Source organism: Falco punctatus (genome assembly GCF_963210335.1).
Source record: "Falco punctatus genome assembly, chromosome: 10".
In the NCBI taxonomy this organism is placed as follows: Eukaryota; Metazoa; Chordata; class Aves; order Falconiformes; family Falconidae; genus Falco; species Falco punctatus.
The window spans coordinates 18417389-18436754 of record NC_137590.1 but is presented as its reverse complement, the minus strand read 5'-3'; the positions used below and the strand labels follow the sequence as shown (position 1 = coordinate 18436754).

The window sequence follows — 19366 nt, the reverse complement described above, 5'->3', positions numbered from 1 at the left end:
GTGAGAGCTTGGGTTTTGATTTCCTTTTCGTAGCCTTGCTCACTAAATCTCACAGTCTTTGACAGCTGTGAGACAAGAATGTTTTATTCCTTTGGCTTCTCCCTCTGGTGATAAGCATGATTTCCAGGTAAGCTAGTTCTCAAGAGGTGTTTTTTTTTCCCTTCAGGGCTGGTAAAAAGGCTAGAACAGCCAGTCTTGTAGACGGCTTGCAAGCTGCTTGTCAAGCCAAAGCACACCAGGGAATCCAAGACTGAAGACGCGTGATGCTAACTCCTTTGGAAAATAATGGTAAGAAAAGGCTTCCAAATGCTGGAGTTGTCCCCCTTTCACTGGAACATGTGGTGTACGCTGTATTTATCACCACCACCTTGCGGACTGCACTTTCTCACAGGCATTACTGCGTCTCTTGCTGGTGTTGGCTAAAGGCGGGGGTCTGAGGGTATGGGAAACACCAACATGCTTGCAACACCTTACGTGGACACCTACTTTGACTTCTACTAAGTCAAACAGCAAAACACTTTCCAGATTTCAAGGGGAATGAGACCCAGCCCTGCTATCAGTGCTAAGGGCTCCTAGGAGTACTGTCCTTCACAAGGCTTTCATTGTATTGGCACCGATACAGCTATGGCAAGCACTGAATGCACTGGTGGGGCTGCTCTGTTCCCATGTCATCTGTCCTGGTTGAATGACAGCGGTGAGCATGGTTGCCCCTATGGTGTGTCTGTAATGCTCTGACGGTTGCCACTGGTGAACCTGCAAGGCTTCAACATACCTGTCACCCCAGCTCTGACAGTACAGCGTCAAGCAGGGAGCCGTGAGAAGCATGGTACTACCTCACGTAGCCATGCTCCTCAAAAATTGGTACCTGGCAGTGTATGAAGCTGGTAAATGCCAAGTTAACTCCAAGCTAAGCTACCAGAAGAGTTTAAGCAGATGGAGCCTGATATGCTCCAGGGCAGTGCTTCTTGATTTTTTTCAAATTGCAGACCTATAAAAATGTTTCTGCTGTATTTTTATAGCTTCTAACAAATAAGGACCACTACCTACATTCTCAATTATGTTGTGTAGACCTGGAAATTGCTCTGAGGAGCGTCTTCTGCCTTGTGGCCACATTTCCAAGCTCACAGTTTAGTGAATAACTTGGTTTTTCAGGCCGTCCTTGCAGGGGCTCTCTTAGGCTACATTTTCTGTCAACGCTTGCAGTCCGTACCTCTGTGGCGTGCTGCTCTTTCTTTCTTCGAATCCCATCGTGGTGCTCCTCCCCCAGGTGGATGAGGTCCATCTCCAGCCTCTCTCTCAGTTCCAAAACTCGGCTATCGATGCCTTCCGCCATTTCTACAGGATCTGCACAGGTACCAACGTCACCTGTTGTCAAACTCCTGCAGAACAGATACAGCAGCTGTGCTGCTTCTAGAGGTGCTGATACAATCCTGACCTTCCTACCCACCGCTCAGTGGGAACACCCAAAACCCTATAAACCCACGGAGACGGGGATGTCTGCACCACTCCATGCTTCCTTCAAAGGGGAGCCCCGTTTCTCTTGGGGGTTCCTCTTTTTTGGTCTGGGGTAGCCCACAGGTCAGGCCCCTGCTGCAGACCCCATGCTGTATTTACCTCTTCTTCTGGGTTTTCCTAGCGTGTATCATCCTTTTCTTGCCTCCATAGCAGACAGGCTCTGAAAAGAGTACAGAATATTTTTGCAGCAGCTCCTCCCTCCGTTTACTTCCTTTCCGCTCCAGCTCCTTCAATTCCTTCTCCTGCTTCTTCAGCAGCTTCAGAAAGAGCTTCATCTGCTGCAGTTCTGTGAGGCTGGCTGTCTGAGGCTCTAAAATACAAAACAAAGAGAGGCTGCTTGTACTCACATGGCATTTCTCAACCTGCTGTGATGCCTTCTGGGGTCAGTTTTTTCCAGCACTGCCTTCATTCAGCTTTTCCTCCCTCTTTTCAGCATTGCACGCAGCTCAGTTTGTCATCTGGTGGCTATGTGGCACGGGGATGGCCAGAGGAATCGCTGCCCTGTGGTATTTTGGCCAGAGGAACATGCCAGTGGTGATGTACCAGTCTGTCTTAATGCCTTGTACCCTTTTCCACAATTCTAGGTATCCCAAAGATAGCAGTTTTTAAGCTAGTTGGCAGCTCTAATTGTAAGGGAAAAGCTTTGTTATTTCATTAGTGATTTTTCTGCAGAACTGAGTTATGATGACAGGTGCTTTCATCCCTTCCAGTTTTAATGCCTGGCATTTCTTCAGTTGGGAGGAATAAATGACAGGGCTTTTGAGGCCAATGAAAACAAGAGGGGAAGGATGCCTGGGAACTGCTGGAGAACGTGTTATCTGGCAGTAGCAAGTCAGTCAGATGCAGTTATCTGTGGCAGAAAGGCCACAGGGAGTTATCTTCTCAGGGGAAGTAACTTTGTTTTTCTTTTTTGCTTGTAATGTGTAAAAAGTAAGCGAACTTGCAGGTGCGCCTGCGACATAATGCTGTGCTGTGCAGGTCCAGCTCCTTCTGAAAGGCTCGTACTGCGGAAAGCGAAGCGTACAGCTTAAATGTAACCCCTCCGACAGCGAGCCTAGGCTCTCGGCCCTGAGCCCACTGTGCTTCCATATTATGTGACACCTTCTACCAGAGTATGTATTTAAGGTAATCATAGCTCTGTACTGGGGAACCCTTTTCTTTAGAAATAACTTTCAAAAACAAAACTTGATGTCTGTAACAGTTACTTGGCAATCTATCCTGAGCGCAACAAGTTCATGCATGTGCCTTCAGTACAGTTTTGTGGCATAATTAGGCACGCTGGTTACTAGTGTTTTGTACTAATTTGTATTACACTGCATTAAGACACAGAAAAGCAGGTGAACAATGTGTTATTACAGGGTGCACGTGTGCTGAAGGCCACCTGCAGCCACATTACCCCTGGCTTAGTGATGGCAAAGGAACCATCGAATGTGGCCAGAGCAGAACTCGTGTGACAGCTCCAGCCTCCCACTTTGCTATAAAGTTGACTTGCAGCAGCGTTCCTGCAGCCAGCAGCCTCAGAGGGCTAAAGCTGGAGCAGCCCAGAGATCTCCCGACCTACCCGTGCAGGTAACAGTGGCCCAGCTTGCACAGGGCATACTCCAAGCCTCTCTTCTCCTCGAGACAAGCTGTGAGCTCAGTCCCAGCCCGAGAGCTCACCACACACCACAGCGGTTGTCAAAATGGGCAAACGGTGCCACAGGCAGCAAAACTGGGTCCCTGAGCCCAAAGATCCCTGTGGTTTGCCTTTAGGGCTGGCTACAACAGGCAGGGTTGGGTCAGGTCTTTTTTAGTTTGCAAAACAGGTGCCATCGCTATCCCAGTCAGGAATTGTGCAGAGAGGGAATGTAAGATAAGTGACAGGGCCTCAGCCCACGTGAGCCACACAGGAGGAGTTACCTGCAATCTGCGTCACTTCTATCACATTTTCGTCCTTGGTGAACGCCGCTGCTCCTGAAATCACAAAAAGAAGTTCCTCTTTATGTTCTATCTTGGACCTTCAGGTTGAAAATGGACAGTAGAGAGCTCAAGAGCATGGGCCACACAAAGGATGTTGGTGTGAATACAAAGGAATTAAGCTGCTGAGATGCTTAAGTGCTTGGGAACTCTGTAAACAGGCAGAGTGGAAAGGGAGCAGCGTTCTCTGCCTTGTCAGAGAAAAGACTTTTGTTTTGTATTAGCTCAATATCGCTAGCGATGATTTGGCACATGTAAACTTGTTTTGATTAGGTGAGAAGGATATTCTGGTCTGAAATTTGAGGAAACTAATTGTTTAGATACCAACATATTTCAAAGGACACTAAACACATTGATACAGTCAATACAGAAGAAATACTGATTAGCTGTCAATTACCGTAACACACAATAGCGAGGTAATCTGAGTGTATGGTAGGGGATGTGCTTTTACCCAACCTGAAGGCCAAGAAGGTGCCAGAATGGAAGAAACATACTGTAAGAAGATCTTTCTCTGCTAGAGCTTCTTTAACCTAGTAATAAATGCTGACTTTGCCTTTTGGTTTCTATTAAAGCAAATTCATAACTTTTTTTCAGCTCAGCTTTTCAGTTTTTCTGTTATGTTAATGTTATGTTATGTTAATGTTAATGTTATGTTAATGTTAATATAATGTTATGTTAATGGATCCCCATTTAATCTAGTGGTCAAAAAACAGGTGCTCTTACTCCCACTCTTGCAGAACACCCAATGTGGGATCTGTTCACTCTGATCCTGTAATAGATCTTACAAAGAGCCTGGTGTTCATCTGAGCTGGTGAACAAAATTACTAATCTTTAAAGCTCTGAAGTATTATACAACTGGACTCTGGTGCAAGTGCAGTTTCAGGGGGATCTAAACATATTTTAAATGTCAGAAATCAACAGTAATCCACAGAAGAGAGACCCTTGAAAAGAACAACAAAGAGGTGAAGGGCAGTGAGGTACTGTGGGATAAACCCAAGCCAGATCTTAGAAGCTTTGTCTCAGAAATACCCAGAATTATCATGTCTTTGCTCAAAATCCATGTCCAAACTCTGATTTTACACTTAAAGAGACTACATCTCTGTCACAGGCCACTTCTTCCTTGGACAGTGGTTCCCTCTTAATGTAGTTATCATCTCCCAGGGCTGAACCTGAAAAACTGAGGTCATCTGTCACAGTCCTCAGCATACACGTAAGGTAGCACAGGGAAGAGCAGTACTACCCTGGTATGTTAGCCCTGCCTCGGAGGGGACAGATGTGTTTGCGCCAGTTGGGCCTTCAGCTTGTTTACCGGTATTCTCAGTAGATACCTGAGATTACTTTTCTGTTGTGGAATAAAAGCAGTATGCACGTCACACTCACTCCAGCCCAGGAGTCAGGGGATAACTACAAATTTTGCCATTAATGACAAGCACTAGAATTTAAGTTGGTGACTTGACCAGAGAGGTTCTGACCCCATTACCAAGGATCTTCACCCTCCCAGCACTGCTTGTTTCCAGCCTTTTGAGTGTACAGGCTTCCCCTTTTAGCTCACCCCACATCCACAGCTTTACCTGCAGGCCCATTAGAAAGAGGAATGCTGAATCTCCCAGTGGAGTCTGGTACCCCATTAGTTTCAGCAGATGGGAAGTTCCTCTGTGTGCCAAGCCTCTAAAACGAAAGATCAGAAGTAAATCAAAGCTCTATTATTTCAGGCTGATTCATACAATGTATTTTAGAGACAATGACAGACCTTGGAAAGTCTTACCTCCGCTGAGCCATCTTTTAGCTTAACCGATCTCTTGTCTTGCAGACTGAAGAACTTAATGGGGTTGGAGAGAGCAATAGTCAGATCTACAAAAAAAAGAGGAGGCCTTTACTCGGATTATCAAAAACCTCATTGTACTCTGATTTTCCTTGCCTTCTGGTTTCCTTTCTGGCCTGGGACAGGAAATTGTGGAGAAGGGGTATTTTGTATTCTCTGCCTGCAGAAGCTTCTCCCTGACAGCACAAAGGAGGGGACCGTTTCCACCTCAGTCCCATTCTCAGATGATGGCTCACAACTGATGCTCAGGGCTATGAAGCTGAAAAGACCGTAGTGCTCCCAAAATCCAAAGCCAGGTTAAGATTTTCCTAACCTGCACAGCTCCCTGCTCCAGTTCCAGTCCAGTGCTGTACAAACCTGGTCTTTTTTTACAAACATGTCTTTAAATCAATAATTTTGCAGGATTTCCCCCCTGATTAAGGTTCATTTGTACACAGGGGAAGAGAGAGTAAACATGAGAAGTATTCGTAAGAACTTCTGTGGTTGATGCTGTTACATTCTGCATGGCTTTGATCATGATTGTTAAAAAGTTTTGCTGTTAATACCTCAGCTGGGGCTTCTTTCCTGATTCATATCTCACCGTCTGACCATCCCCTTTTTAAAGGATCACTCTACCTCAGTATCAGCAAGAACCTCCCTCTCTTCAAAGGGGGAAGAAGAATGCTCCTGTGCTCCCTAAAACCCTATTCTCAACAGCCCCTGAGAGTTACCACCTCTTCACTCAAGGAAACCTCTCCCTGCTTCTGAATAAAAGCAGTGAAGAGGCTGACCCACCCCAAACCTGGGAGACAGTGACATCTGCACTGCACGTCAGGCAGTGCCACGGCCTGTACAGGGAACCAGGTGCAGCTACAGCGCAGCCACCCACTTTTTCCCTGATGAAAGCAAGGCTGTGATGGGATGCTGGCAGGTGCTCGAGCCCCACCCTGACAAGGAATTAAGGGTGCAGCAGGGAAGCACCCCGGGGCTGGAAAAATGCTTCTAGATCTGAGTCTGGACAAAGGCAGCGCATCCCCCCACGTGCATTCTAACATGTACTACCTGCCCAAGCATCAGGAATGTAGTCCTTTATTTCCAGGTACACAAACAGAGAAGGCATGGTGAGTGGCATGTTACTTTCGCTGCGGAGACAAACGTGGTGATAGCCTGAAAGCAGAAAGCAGAAGAGGTAAGCTGGCCGAATCCCGGTCCCTTCTGGGCTGTGTGCTCCGACAGTAAAACAAGTCCCTCTTCGCAGGAGGGCATGGTGAATGTATTATGGAGTTAAGCCAAGACTACAGCAGGACGAATCTGAAGGCTGCACTGCCTATGGGAATGGAGATTAAGTAGCAAAACATGCAGATGTTCCTATTTTCTTTACAGCTTCCAATGAATAGGTCTCAAGGGCACAAAAGCTAAAGGAATTTCCAAGAAATTTACCTGAATGCATTGCAATGACGGGAATTATGCGATGTCCAATGAACTTCCCTCCTTCTTCCCAAGCCACAATTTTAAGAGACGCCAACTCAGGCATCATGATCTAAGGGGAAAACAGAGTAAGGCACCAATGTCATCACCTCTAACTCCTAACAGCCTAGCAGCTTCACTAAGTAGAACTTCACTCTCTCCTCCTTCCAAAAGAACAATACCATCTCTCCAAGGAAATCACAGCCTATTTCTGCACCTTGTAATTTAAGGCTACAGTTTATCACAGACACAACTCAATCTACAGACTCCATGAAACACAGGCTTCTCAGAGGACAGTCTACATGGAATCACAGGAGGGCAGTTTACCTAAAGAAAAAATGGGGCAACACACCTCCACAGCACAGCTTCCATGAAGTGATTCACCAGAGGAGGGCATGAACTCGGAAGCGTAATTTAGCAAGCATGGTGACTTTGCCATAAGGGCTCTTGCCTCTCTCCTCCCCCATTTTCTTCTGCAATAAAATGAACTAAAAATTACTGTGCCAGAACTGCAGCCTGAAAAGCATTTTCTGAAATGAGGATAATATTTATCTACCACATCTCAAGTAGGCTGAAAATATCTGCTATTTCACTGCGTGCGTGACAGAGGTGAATTGCGTAACATGTATTTCGCCTTTATAACTTACTGCAGAAAGGTCAAACGTTACTATCACCTTTGACTTAACTTCCCCATACCCTGTAGCCGGATTAGTGGCCACTGAATTCTTGCAGAGAGAGGGCAGATTTCTCTATTCTAGCACAACTGAAAACCTCCCACTGATCCCATTACTTCTCCAGTTTGTCTGTTTCTCATTTACAGTTTAACCACAGACGTTCTATTCCTCTCTGCTTCCTGGTGCTTGAAGTTTTCAAAGCTGATTAGTCAATTCAATTTGAAGTGCATCACAAATGCGAGACTTTTGATGCCCGTTATTTCCAGAAATGTTCCCAGCTACCCCCTTGTCTGCTCAGGGAAATCCTGATGGAGAGTTGTTTTGGATACTGTCATTTGGATATTATCTGAGCATGCAACACATAACACCTTGTATGTCTAAAGCTGTGACTCAGATCTCCAGAAGGGAGCTCCTTCTGTTGTCACTGACCTCTCAAGAAGCAGTGCTTGTGGCCAACAGGACCTTTAGGAATTCTCTGTCTAAATTACTATCAAACATTATTACCTTTTCAAAAACAAAAGCCTCTTCTTTCCATACAGGGTTAATGGAATTGGCAGTGGAGGTCAGTTTGGTTCTGTATTTGCGTTTTGTGTCCCTGGGCAACCCAAAGAGCTCTACTTCCACATATGTCTTCACACTGCGGTCTGAGAGGAACTGACCAGAGAGTATCTACAAACAAACAGAAACATAATTAACAACTGCTGAAAAGAATAAAACAGAAGAGCCCATCCACACCTTCACCCCAAAGTCACTCTCCCACCCCAAAACATCTTTTCTACTGCAGCTTCCAATCTACAATAGGCTTTTCTTTACCTCCACCCATGTTTCTTGCTTCAGCACTTCCTCCAGCCTCCTCCCTCCCCATCATCACAGCCTTGGCTGCTTCTGTGTGGCAGATGCTAATTTTCTGTTTTCATGCGATTATGATTAATTTAAAATAGCGAAAAGACTGGGAGTTGCCATGGTAACACTCTCCCACAGGACTCTCCTAGTTCATTTGCCACTAAGAACCCTACTGGGTAATAAATAGTGGGGACATAGATGCCAGTTATATATGTGGTGCCAGGAACTGGCTGTCAGGGGAGGAACAGCACCACAGTTTGTACTTGCCGTGACAGACAGGGTACTTGCCACCACCACGTCAATGCGGTCCACAGAGAAGGGGTCAAACTGCTTGTCTGGCCGCCGCATGAATTCATGCTTGAGCAGATAGCCACACTGGCCGTTGAACTCAAACAGAGCCATGTTCTGCTGCATGGGGACATCTGAGATAGACAGAAAAACACAGTGAGAAAAATTTCTGTGGGACCTCATCAGGTGGCTTGTGCATTACGAGTGAGCTGAAGGATGCTGTATTTTTACAGCCCCTGCTAGCCAAAGGCTCACAAAGCCATTTCAAAAACTAATTAAGCCTTTCAGCACCCTACAGGGAAAAATATTACAGCAGCTGTTGTAAGAAAGGTAAGTGGTTTGCTTATGATTGCACCATAAGTCATGGGTAGAACTAAATTAAAACCTACTTTAAGGAGTACCCACTATTTTGGGGTGCGAAGTAAGTAGTTGTCTGAGTCCCTCTGCTCCTTCCCCCTCTCATTTTGGGCCTCCTCTCCTCTGCCACTTCTCTTGAGAACGCTGGCTTGTGGTTTCTGCACCCTTCTTCACCCCTCTTCATAACCAGTCTCTCACTCTCTTTTAAAGCTGCTGCTTTTTTTCTCCTACTGAACCTACAGCTAGTCTCCTACACTCTCTATACATAAGACACTCCCTTGAGGAATGAAGAGGGGTAAAGAATCGCTTTCTCTGGAGGCTTTTCTTTCCTTCTCATGCTGGTGGTGCAGCAAGAAAAGGCTCTTTTTCCCTGTTCAGGTTAAAATAACCGGAAATAACAGCACAGACAGGCCAGTCCTGTAGCCAGATGGAGCTCTGCCTGCTGCCTCGCAAAAGAGGAAGCAATCAGGGGAAGCAGGAGCTTCTGGTGCATTTCTGCACATTATTTAGTCCGACATCACATTACAGTGCAGCTAGAGAGGGTACCCAGACACTAAATGACAGCAAGTCCATACATGCGTGTATGCACAAGTGTGTAGGGCCAGCATCCCAGGCACTGTATGCCAGGTTTGTGCTGGGCCCAGAAAAGTGCTTTTGGTCTGTGGAGATGGAGTCAAAGAAGACCACAACTTTGGGAGAAGGCACACAGAATAAACGTGTTCAGGGAAACAGCAGCGGTGGGAAATAGCAGTGAAGGAAGAGACTGAATGCGAGCACACAGCCTCATCCGCTCAGAAGCTGGAGGACAGTGTGACACTCACCCATGGTCTGGAAGTTAAGTGCCACCATCTGACAGCCAACATTCCAAAACATCTGGGGCATGTAATTAGAGGAGTCCATCCGGGTGCCTTTGGGGTAAATCCGGCTCATCTGTCGCTTGTTATATCTGCAGTTGCTCTATTGGAAACAAGTCTGGAGCACTCCTTGTGTACCCTGGGGCTAGCTCACGTATCCAGATCATGAAAATTGTTCAGGCTCTGCTACCAAACGCTCAGAGCCTTCCAGACAGGAGGAGAAGCCCTGGCAACAACAGGCTCCTTTCCCATATCCTTTCCACTTAAAAAAAAAAAAAAAGCATCTGGCAGCCTTGGCGTTCACTACAGCAGGATGCATCCTGTCAAGAATCTCTGGACAGCTCCCAAGCCACCCTGGAAGATCCCATGCCTCTTGCACCTGTACACCCGGTATCTCTGATGAAGAGTTCACCAGGTCCTGAAGCCAGAAGCCAGCTGGATGTAGCTCAGCCTCGCCCAAGCTGCAGACTGGCTCTCCTGCCTCACACAGCCAACTACACTGGGCAACGGTTGCCAAAAGGATACTCCACAAACTGTACTGGGAACTTGGTTAGTAGATCATAAGCCTTCAACTCCGTGAAGGAAGAGATGACGTAACTCCGGTTCTTCTCTAGAAACAGGAGATGAGAAAGCATTTAGAAGAAAGGCATGCCCAGCCCCCACTCTGTGTGTGGGGACTGACAGACCCAAGAAGCACCTGGCCCATTTACGCCCACCTTCTCCCACGTACCTTTTTCTATCAAGGCAATTTACCTTTCTCTGGTCCCTTGAAAAGGGACTGAAGAATAATACTCCATAAAAGGTGATTTACGTTTACCAGGGAGACACGGTTGTGTACTACAGGACAGGAACCTCATGGAGTACAGACAGGATGGGCTCACAAAGCTTAACTAGCGATAATTTTGCCCATCTCTTCCTGGATTTCAGTGTCATTTACAGAAAAGCTCCTGCCTAGAATTTTAGTTCCAAGTGAATCCCAATATTCAGTGTCTCACACAAAGTTCTTTAATTTGTCAAGTTTCCCCTTCCTCTATTTTTTTCTTTTTCTTTTCCTTCATAACTCAAACCAGCTTACACAAAGCTAGACCCAAATGTGGGAACTGTTTAGAGGAACCTATAGTGTATAAAGGAATAGCATGCATTTCCAGTGTTTCAGACGTTTCTCTGTCCAACCACCACAGAAGAGGAAGGCCAGTCACACACATTAAGAAAAGCTGGGCTCAATCCTGCTCCCAGAAGCAGCAAAGCAAGCCCACTGAGATGTCACTGGCCTCTAGGCTGGGTTTTTTCATCCTCAGTTATAAAACTGGGAGCAGCATCTGACATCTCACTGTCTTCTCCTTAGCAGTTCCTTACTACAGGGAGGAGGGCAGAAGGGAAGTGTTTGAGCCCATGCACACGTTGTGGGAGAGAGAGAGAGAGCACAACAGAAAATGGGTGAAAGCAAGTCACTAAGGCAGGCGGAGAACAGCAGCATCTGAAAGCACTGCTCTCCTGGGCGAATGAAAACACTTGGGATTCTGAAAGGACTGACTTTGACTTACCAGCAGAGACTTCAAAGGAGTCAAATTTGATGGGCTGTATGTAATTAACAAGGCTGGACATTTCCTCGTACGCTGTCACTTCCAAACCAGCAGTGCCCTGAGCAGAAAATGAAATCCAAGAGAAGACATATGAAGAGACTTTTCCTAAAGATGGAACAAAACACACCTGGGCTTCACAATCACAGAACTCCGATGGCTGCCCTGACCAGAGCGCATCAGTTTCTTTGGCTTCTAGGTCCTACAGTGACATTGTGGGCAGCGTAGCCAGGGGCACAGTTTCTAGGTAGCTCGGAAAAAACAAAAACTGAGGCATACGGTGAGGTCTCAGTCAGTAAGTAAGGAGTCCAGGACCTCTTTAACCTCTCAGAGCACGGAGTCAGGGACAAACCAAGGGCATTGTTTTCCCTCCTCTCTAAGTGATACGAGGGAGATGGAAGATGGAAATGGGAAATGGATTCTTTTACTCAAGGGAATGCTGACCTCCTCCTTCACCCTTCAAGCAGTAGCACTTCATGTTTCAGTAACAACTTTTATCAGACTAAGGCTAAGCCTCTCCAAACACCCTGAAGACAGTTATCTCCAAGTCATGCAGAATATCAAAGGCAGAGTCAGAAATAACAACTCTGTGCTTGCAACATAATTTCCCTCATTCAGTTTCTCCTGCAAAAGTCTTGTGGCATGGAAGGAGGAAAGTCCCTGGCTGATCATAGCACAGTTCATTCCCCCTTGCATTCTGGGTTCATCTTTGTTCAGTATGGTACGGCCCCAGAGAAAACTGAAGGCCAGAAAAAATAACCCCCAGAAAAGGAACAGAAACAACTGACAGTACCTCATCTGACTGCATCTTTTTAATTTCCTCTTCATCCAGGTTTCCGAGATGTTCATCCTCTTCCTCTGGTTCCTCTTCAGCCACATCACCTGCCCAGACTAAGCACACACAGCCCACATCAGCAGTATGTACCAGTAGCACACTGAGACAAGACATGGCAGATGGCTAGCATGAGCCATGCATTTAGCTCTGTAAAACCTCACCATCAAGTCATGCAGGCACAGTAAATGGAAGAATCCTACAATTTTATCAACCAAATCCAAATACAAACTAGCATGCTCTGGACTAGCAAGAGTCAAGAGACCAAATCATTCCTCCTGCAGGCTTCCCTCATCCCCCACAAGTGATAATCACAATGCTATTTTCCCCACCACGGTTGCACACATCTGTGGGAATAAATGTTCATTTCTAGGTGCTCTGTAGCAGTGCTCACCTTGTCTTTCTATGACTCCAGGTGCTCCTACCATGACAGGGACTGAAAATACACTGTCCTACCACAGGTTCCCCTGAGCCCAAGAGGTGACAGCCTTGAGACCGGAGAAAGGCAGCAGAGTGAGGATGAAGGTTCTATAAACCTTCACGAACCTCAGGGTGAAGAACATGGTGAATTTGTGGTTATCATAGACCTATAAGCAGTAAGAAATTATCCACCCTTCCATGAAACCAATAGCCAGTGTGTATCAACGAATTACCAACTCATGCAGTCACATAACTCAGAGCAGGCAGAAGAGTTGACTGATAGGCAGGGCATAAGTTGATTGTCTCTTCTGGTTGGAATAAAGTGTTTGAAAATATTCTGAAGATTTCATTTCTCTTCCAGGCTTATGCTGCTCCTTGAGATAACTGAACTAATGACTAGTACTGGCTTGCCTCAGGCTAGTATTAATGGCTGATTTGGAAGGTCTCCAGTGGGCCAGACTGGCTCATCTAGCTGTACTAGTCCCATTTTCCCTTCAGACATACCGGTGTCTTCGGCATCCGTAGGGGCTGGCTGCTCAATGATTTCTGGTTCCACATTCCTCCCTTTCTTCAAAGAGTTCTGCCTCTTCCCAGACATAGATTGGTCCTTTTTGTTCTTAATCAAGATTTTCCCTAAGAGATCCTTAGGACTTGGCAGAGGAACTCCTGGCTTCAGCTGCAACAGATAAACTTTGTACTGAATTTCCATCACAACGACAGAATTCAAACGCTCATCTCTCCAGTCCCTCCCAGTACCATTCCTTTGGCCATTGGTACATGGACACATCTCTCACCCAGTGTATATTTTAATTTCTCCACCTGCTGACAAATCCCACTGTATCTGTGCAGATTTTTTTCCCAAGATTTCACCTTTGGTTTCAGACCAGCATTTGGTACCTCTCAGCCCTCTTATGTTCTGCTGCCTGCACTTGGCATGCTCTTCCCAGCCACCTATCCTGCACCACAGCTAAAAGAACATCTACAGGGCCTGAAGGCATCCACACACCTCTGGCTTTCACATTCCACCTACTTCTCTCATTATCCCAGAGCCTCAGTCCTAGATCAGCACTCAGGCTGTATTTAAACACTCTGCCTGCAGCAGATTTGAAAAAAGATCCCAGAGTAGGTGGCTCAAGCAAGCCAAGGATGTGTGACTCAGACTGTGCTTCTAGACCTACACTCCCTGTACAGATAGCAACAGGCCTATTCATATTTAACTAAATACCCTGAACTGTTTCTCCCCACACACCCACCCTGTCCCTTCCTATTGCCCGGACAAGGACATGGGTCTGGACAGCAAGCAACTGCCAGTTTGCTCGCTGCTTCTTTTCAGCTCTTCTTTCGATCTCAGTGCTTTAAAATAGATGCTTGGGCTAGGTTTCTTAAGTTTTCCCTTCCACTACATATCCCAAGGAACTGCCTCATGCTTTGCAGAATACAGGCACTGCCTATTATTTGTAAATCAGTGTCCATTGGCAAGGTAACTGAAGTAGCAATGCGCACAGGGATCACCAAAAATGTCACTGTCTGCAAAGATACATGCTTGTACAAGCAAGCTGATGAGGAGGGTCAAGCAGATCGGGAGCTTTACTCATCTATTCTGAGCACAAAGCCATGTGTGTGGTTAGCTGTGTGCATAGGTTGGAAGCAGGAATTCAGAGGCATTGGTAGGAACAGCCTGAAACACTACTAAGCCCTTGTTCCCGTTTCTTTCCAAAGCAAGTGCTGGCAGATGAATTTGAAACAGTACCACGTACAAAAACACACAACTGGTACAACTTGGCCACCTAGAGCTCAGTTGCCAAAGTCACTCAGGTCACAGTGTCAAATAAGACTAGAGTCAGGCAAGTGCTTGGGAAAACCTCTGCAACTGAGAGGTCTCCCATCCACTATGTTCCTCACTCCTATGAACCAGGCTTATTTGCCCATGGCACTGCATTCTCTTTCACTGGCCTTGCATCTGTTATGGCCTCTCCTAGCACCAGGAGTGACCAATTTTCCCAGAATGACCTCTACAGTAGCCTCCCTCCCCGATTTCTACTTACTGGGTATTTTTCCAGCGGCTCTGTCAGCAGCATATCTCCAAATATGGTTCGGCAGTACTCAGCCATCTTTGCCTGCTGCTTGGGCCTGAAAAGAGATCAAGCAGGTGTGGACAGGAGAACAGATACCCAAATCCAGAGCTTAGCATGAACAGCTGTCTTGAGCTCTAGGTACTCTACCCAGAAAACCACCTCCTGCCTTCACTCAGACAGCTATGCAGATATTGAAGTCCCCTCCCAGGCTGGCTCCTATTTGTTCATACTCTGCCCCCCACCCCACCCCCCACCCCCCGCTAACAGGCTGCACAGTTGTGGTCACCCTCACTCTGCACCTTATGGCTCATCCTTTAGCTCTGACTCACCTCCAGTTGCTTCAAAAATCTCAATCCATGTTTCATTTTTTCATTTCAGCTCAGGCACCCATTTAAAACCCAGCAGCCCTTGCCTGTATACCTTTTGCTCTCCCAACCACTAGATACTCACGAGTCCACGTGGTTCTCAAAGGACAGGATGACAGGGTAGAGAGATGTTTTAAAAGCGCTTTCTGCAATGGCCTCAATGGCATCCTAAATGGGAGACAATGGCCAGAGAAAAGATCAGCGCCCGTTAATAGCAGAGACATGCAGCTGACCTCCTACTGAATGGACTCCAAACTGATCACTGTCAGGAGCTTCTTCTCTTTAAAGTAACTAAACTTTCTCCCAGTACAAAGGTGAGAAGTGTCATCTTTTTCATACCCGCCTGGGCTTCCAGCTCCAGAGGATACAACATGCAGCTAAACTCAATAGCTTGCATAAAAAAGCTGAAGATGTAAGAATAAGACTTTTTATTTTTGTTACATAGTTTAGGGTATATATAAACAAATGTGAAAGCACCTTGCCAGAGAGTCATGCTGCTGCCACACGCACTTTGAATTGGGAGAGAGAGATGTATGCAGTACCAGGTTAAAGTGTTTCAAACCCTATTTATACTCACCTCTGAACATGTCCAATTTTCTGTCATTTCATCTGCTTATAAAATCCTCTGTCTAGCAGCAGAGAAAACCAGAATGTTCAGTAACCAGCAGTGCTGGCACTTCAAATGCAAGTACCATGGAAACGTTCTCAGCATTAATGATTTAAGAAAATAATCATATTTTCTCCAAGACTCTGTTAAACTGCCACAAACTTTCTACTATTTTCTGTTCTGGTGCTGCTAATTGATAGGGCAAAGAAGTGTCATTTGCTGCTTTGCAGCTACAGTCCCCTACTCCCCCCCAACATCCTGGTTCAGCCATGATCTTCGCACTGAGGGAGGCTGCCCCAGCTGCTCCTCCATGCACTACTTGGACTCTCTCTTACAAAAACCTGCAAGGTTCAGAGTAGAAGCTACAGAAAAAGCTACTAAAAGGCCACAGGCAATGGTAGGAAAGGGAGAGAGGTGTGGAGGGGAAGACCGAGGTGTTATGTGAAACTAAAACTTGGGCACATGCTGTGTTAACAGGTTGTAATTTCCTTGAGGTACAGTCACATGCTTTAGCAGAACTCTGCAATTACAGCAGCTACAGCTGTCATTATTTCTCCTCTCTGTAGTGAACTGCTGTGCAAAAAGCAGCAGTGGCACAACAGGATTTGGGAAATTACTGACACTGAATATGACAATACCTCTGATCTCAAGGATTGGGTTCCCCCAGCCCCCAAAATATTTTAGTAATAGTGAAGCCTGGGAACTGGGGGGAAGATACAGAATAAGAATGAACAGCTTTAAAAAGAATCTGAAGTGCCTCTGCCTGTTGGCAGCAGCTGTGTAAAGAAAGGAGTGCATAAAAAATAAGTGTGATGCATCGATTTTTAACCTGCAAGATGTTTGTAGCTTCTGTGGTTAAATGCCAAGTGGTTAAACTTCCAAGGGAGAAGCAGACTTTGCACTCTGCTTCTGAAGCCTGGGAGCTGACTCCTCACGGAAGCCATCTGCCCAACATGCTAGAGGGCAGTTCCTCCACTGAACGCACTCCACACACTCATGTAATTGGGATGTAATTGAAACCTATTCTTCCAAAGTGCCACCATGTAAGGCTGTAAGCCACAGGAACCTGCTGTAGACCAGTTAGAAAATAAACCAATTTTAATGGTTTGTTTTCTAAAAGCCACCCTGTTTGTTTCTCTAACGTGCATCTATTCATAAATCCACCACCCTCATGGTTTGTGTCCATCCATCCATCTGGCTACACAGCCCTGTGCATTTGGGCACATCTACTCAACCACCTCTCCATCGCTTCTACCTGACTGCCTGCATTTCCCTCATTCATTCATCTTCATCCAGCCAGCAACCTCTCTTCTGGTCCTCCCACTCCAAAAATGTACACAGACTCCAAACTATTGCGTACTTGTTCATCTTTCATTCTTTCTACACATTCATTCACTTGTCATCTTGCCATCAATCTTTTCCTCTCAAACATCTTTGCTCTCAGCCCATCCATTTGACAGTTCCCTCAGCCAGCCTCCTCAGAGATCAGTCTACAGCCAAGCAGGGGAAAGCATCCACGGAGAAAATGCTTTCCATACCTTGAAGAGGATCTCAGTTGTCATGGTGAACCCGTGAGTGATGATCGGCTCCTCATCTGGAGGACGGCCCTTCCAGCAATCCAGCTCCACGCAGCGGCAGCCAGCCAGCAGCGTCTGGCGATACATTTCAGGAGAAGAGATCCCAGAAAACTGACCGGCTGGAGGAGAGCAGAAGGAGGGAGGCTCAACGTTACCTGCTCACATGGAACAGTTTTTGCATAAAACAGGAGCAACAGAAATCTCTGCCACCCTTCGGCAGGTGTACGTGGCAGACTGACAAGACATTCTCAGTAACGGGCTGACATTTCTTCTTCTCACACAACATTTAATTGCCAAGCCCCTCACAGTGCATTACAGCTCTCGGCCCTCCAAACTTCAGGGCAGATACATCTGCCTGCCTGTCAGTACCACTCTTCCACCCCTGGTGGTGGTACGTAAGCGCTGGGGCTGAGGCAGATGCCGGAACCGCCCATACCTGTTAAATACGTGTTGTGTGACGAATTGATGAAGTAGTGAGAGAGCGGCTGGGTCATGTCCTGGTGCAGCACCAATTTGTCCAGTGCTATCACATTGTTCTCAGGGCCACAGAGAAACCAGACCATCCCCTCTGGAGACAACTGCCCTACATGGAAAACAAAGCTGTTAATAGCATCGGCACAAAATGGTTCTGGCACCTCCTTGCCAGTGTACTGCAACGCAGGGGCTTGTGAGAACTGGAGTGATTGCTCTCCTTGGAAAGTCAGAGTAGCAGAAGGTGCAAGTTCCTCTCCTACTTCCATACCACCTCTATAGCAAGACTTCTGGCCTGAACAAGACTCACCTCTCTGGATGTTAATCCCACTGGGCTCATACTTCTCTATCAGGCTCTGCACCTGCTCAGGTTTGGCTGGTGGGAAAAGGATGTCATTGAGGCGAGAGTCTCGCTGCTTCTTGTTGATAAACTTCGCTAAATGCTCTTTGGTCATGTAGGGCTTTGCTTTTAAATGGCTAAAGTGAGAGAAGTACAGAGGAGCACAGGTTAAGGCCTGTGTACTACCCAGAAAACCTTTTCACAAAAGAGAGGTTGGTCCTTCCTCAGGTAGGCAATGGCTGCCTGCCTCCCTGGGCCCACACATTTCTGTTTTGTCTACTTTTCTTCCCATAAATGATGCTTCCCACTGTGGCCCTTCTTTCTTACTAATTCAATACTGTAAGGAGGCTGTACGTATTTGAGCCTCTGACTAAAACTCTAAAGGGACTTGAATTTCAGAGCACACTGAATTGCTTTCCATACAAAGCCAAGTCCATTTAAGAAGTCACAGATTTAGCTACTTGAAAAAAACCAAAGGCCACTGGCTACTTGTGAGGATCTATGGTTCTCACGCTGTACATGGCCTTGTTTGGGGCAAGTCACATGCAGTATCACATTCACATGACCTAGTGCTGATCGGGAATCAGCCCTCCTGATGGTGGCAGTTAAGAAAGAGTCCCTGCAGCGCCGTGAGGTCTCATCCTTTTTTTCAGGCTGTGAGCGAAAGTGTTAAGTGCACTGGCACTGTTTTGTGACCTGGCTTCCTGCATTTCTAAGGTTTGAGACAAACCACGTAGCACAAAATCACCTCGCCCCTCCTTTTTCCCTCTCTTTTGCCACAAGAGATCCCAGTTCTTTGCTGTAGCTTGAAGGAAACTTACTGTGAGGTAAATATTTCATCAATCTCAGGCCGTGGACACAGATTCATGAGGAAAGTTTTATACACGGTCTCAGGGAAGTCCTCTGGGTTGATGGCATCGTTCTGAGAATGCAGTAAAGACACGTCAGTATCACAGACCCATGAAGGCTTTCACCTCTCCGTTAACACCCGCAGTCCAGCACCTGTTTGCGACAATGCAAGTAAGCAACTGGCACATCTGGCAAGGTGTTTAGGGAAGAACACATGCAGTGAAGAAGCACCATAATGCCCTATTTCAGAACAGACAGTTATTTAAACTGTCCCTCAGTGCCTCTTGTGTGATGGTGTAAAGCTAAAGCTTGATGCAGTGGCAGGAGCTGTCAGAGGCCTGGATTGTACTCTGCATTGGCAGAAGCATCAAAATTAACCATCAGATCTGTTGCTTCAAAGAGCATAAAGTGAAACAGGTGGAAGGGAACGTTCTGCTTCTTGTGCCACATAAAGCAAGCAATGGAGTCACAAGGGTTACCACAATGCCAACAGTA

The 19366-nt window shown here is 46.4% G+C and overlaps 1 protein-coding gene across 5 annotated transcripts in view; it reads right to left on the bottom strand.

Moving 5' to 3' along the window:
• Positions 1-19366, bottom strand: part of PLCB2 (phospholipase C beta 2) — a 47423-nt gene that overhangs the window by 7620 nt on the left and 20437 nt on the right. For 2 of the 5 annotated variants that reach the window (XM_080405010.1, XM_080405011.1), the window contains 20 exons: positions 18844-18944; positions 17993-18159; positions 17648-17794; positions 17173-17330; positions 15113-15195; positions 14633-14717; positions 13092-13263; positions 12129-12226; positions 11300-11396; positions 10281-10365; positions 9723-9847; positions 8524-8678; positions 7918-8082; positions 6713-6812; positions 6335-6439; positions 5237-5322; positions 5043-5139; positions 3415-3468; positions 1615-1825; positions 1211-1379 (listed from right to left, as the gene is read on the bottom strand). In XM_080405010.1, the coding sequence (XP_080261136.1) occupies positions 1211-1379; positions 1615-1825; positions 3415-3468; positions 5043-5139; positions 5237-5322; positions 6335-6439; positions 6713-6812; positions 7918-8082; positions 8524-8678; positions 9723-9847; positions 10281-10365; positions 11300-11396; positions 12129-12226; positions 13092-13263; positions 14633-14717; positions 15113-15195; positions 17173-17330; positions 17648-17794; positions 17993-18159; positions 18844-18944 (2460 nt within the window). Of the gene's footprint in view, positions 1-1210; positions 1380-1614; positions 1826-3414; positions 3469-5042; positions 5140-5236; positions 5323-6334; positions 6440-6712; positions 6813-7917; positions 8083-8523; positions 8679-9722; positions 9848-10280; positions 10366-11299; positions 11397-12128; positions 12227-13091; positions 13264-14632; positions 14718-15112; positions 15196-17172; positions 17331-17647; positions 17795-17992; positions 18160-18843; positions 18945-19366 lie in introns of those variants that run through there. The other 3 variants (XR_013930800.1, XR_013930801.1, XR_013930802.1) reach the window with 3 other exon arrangements.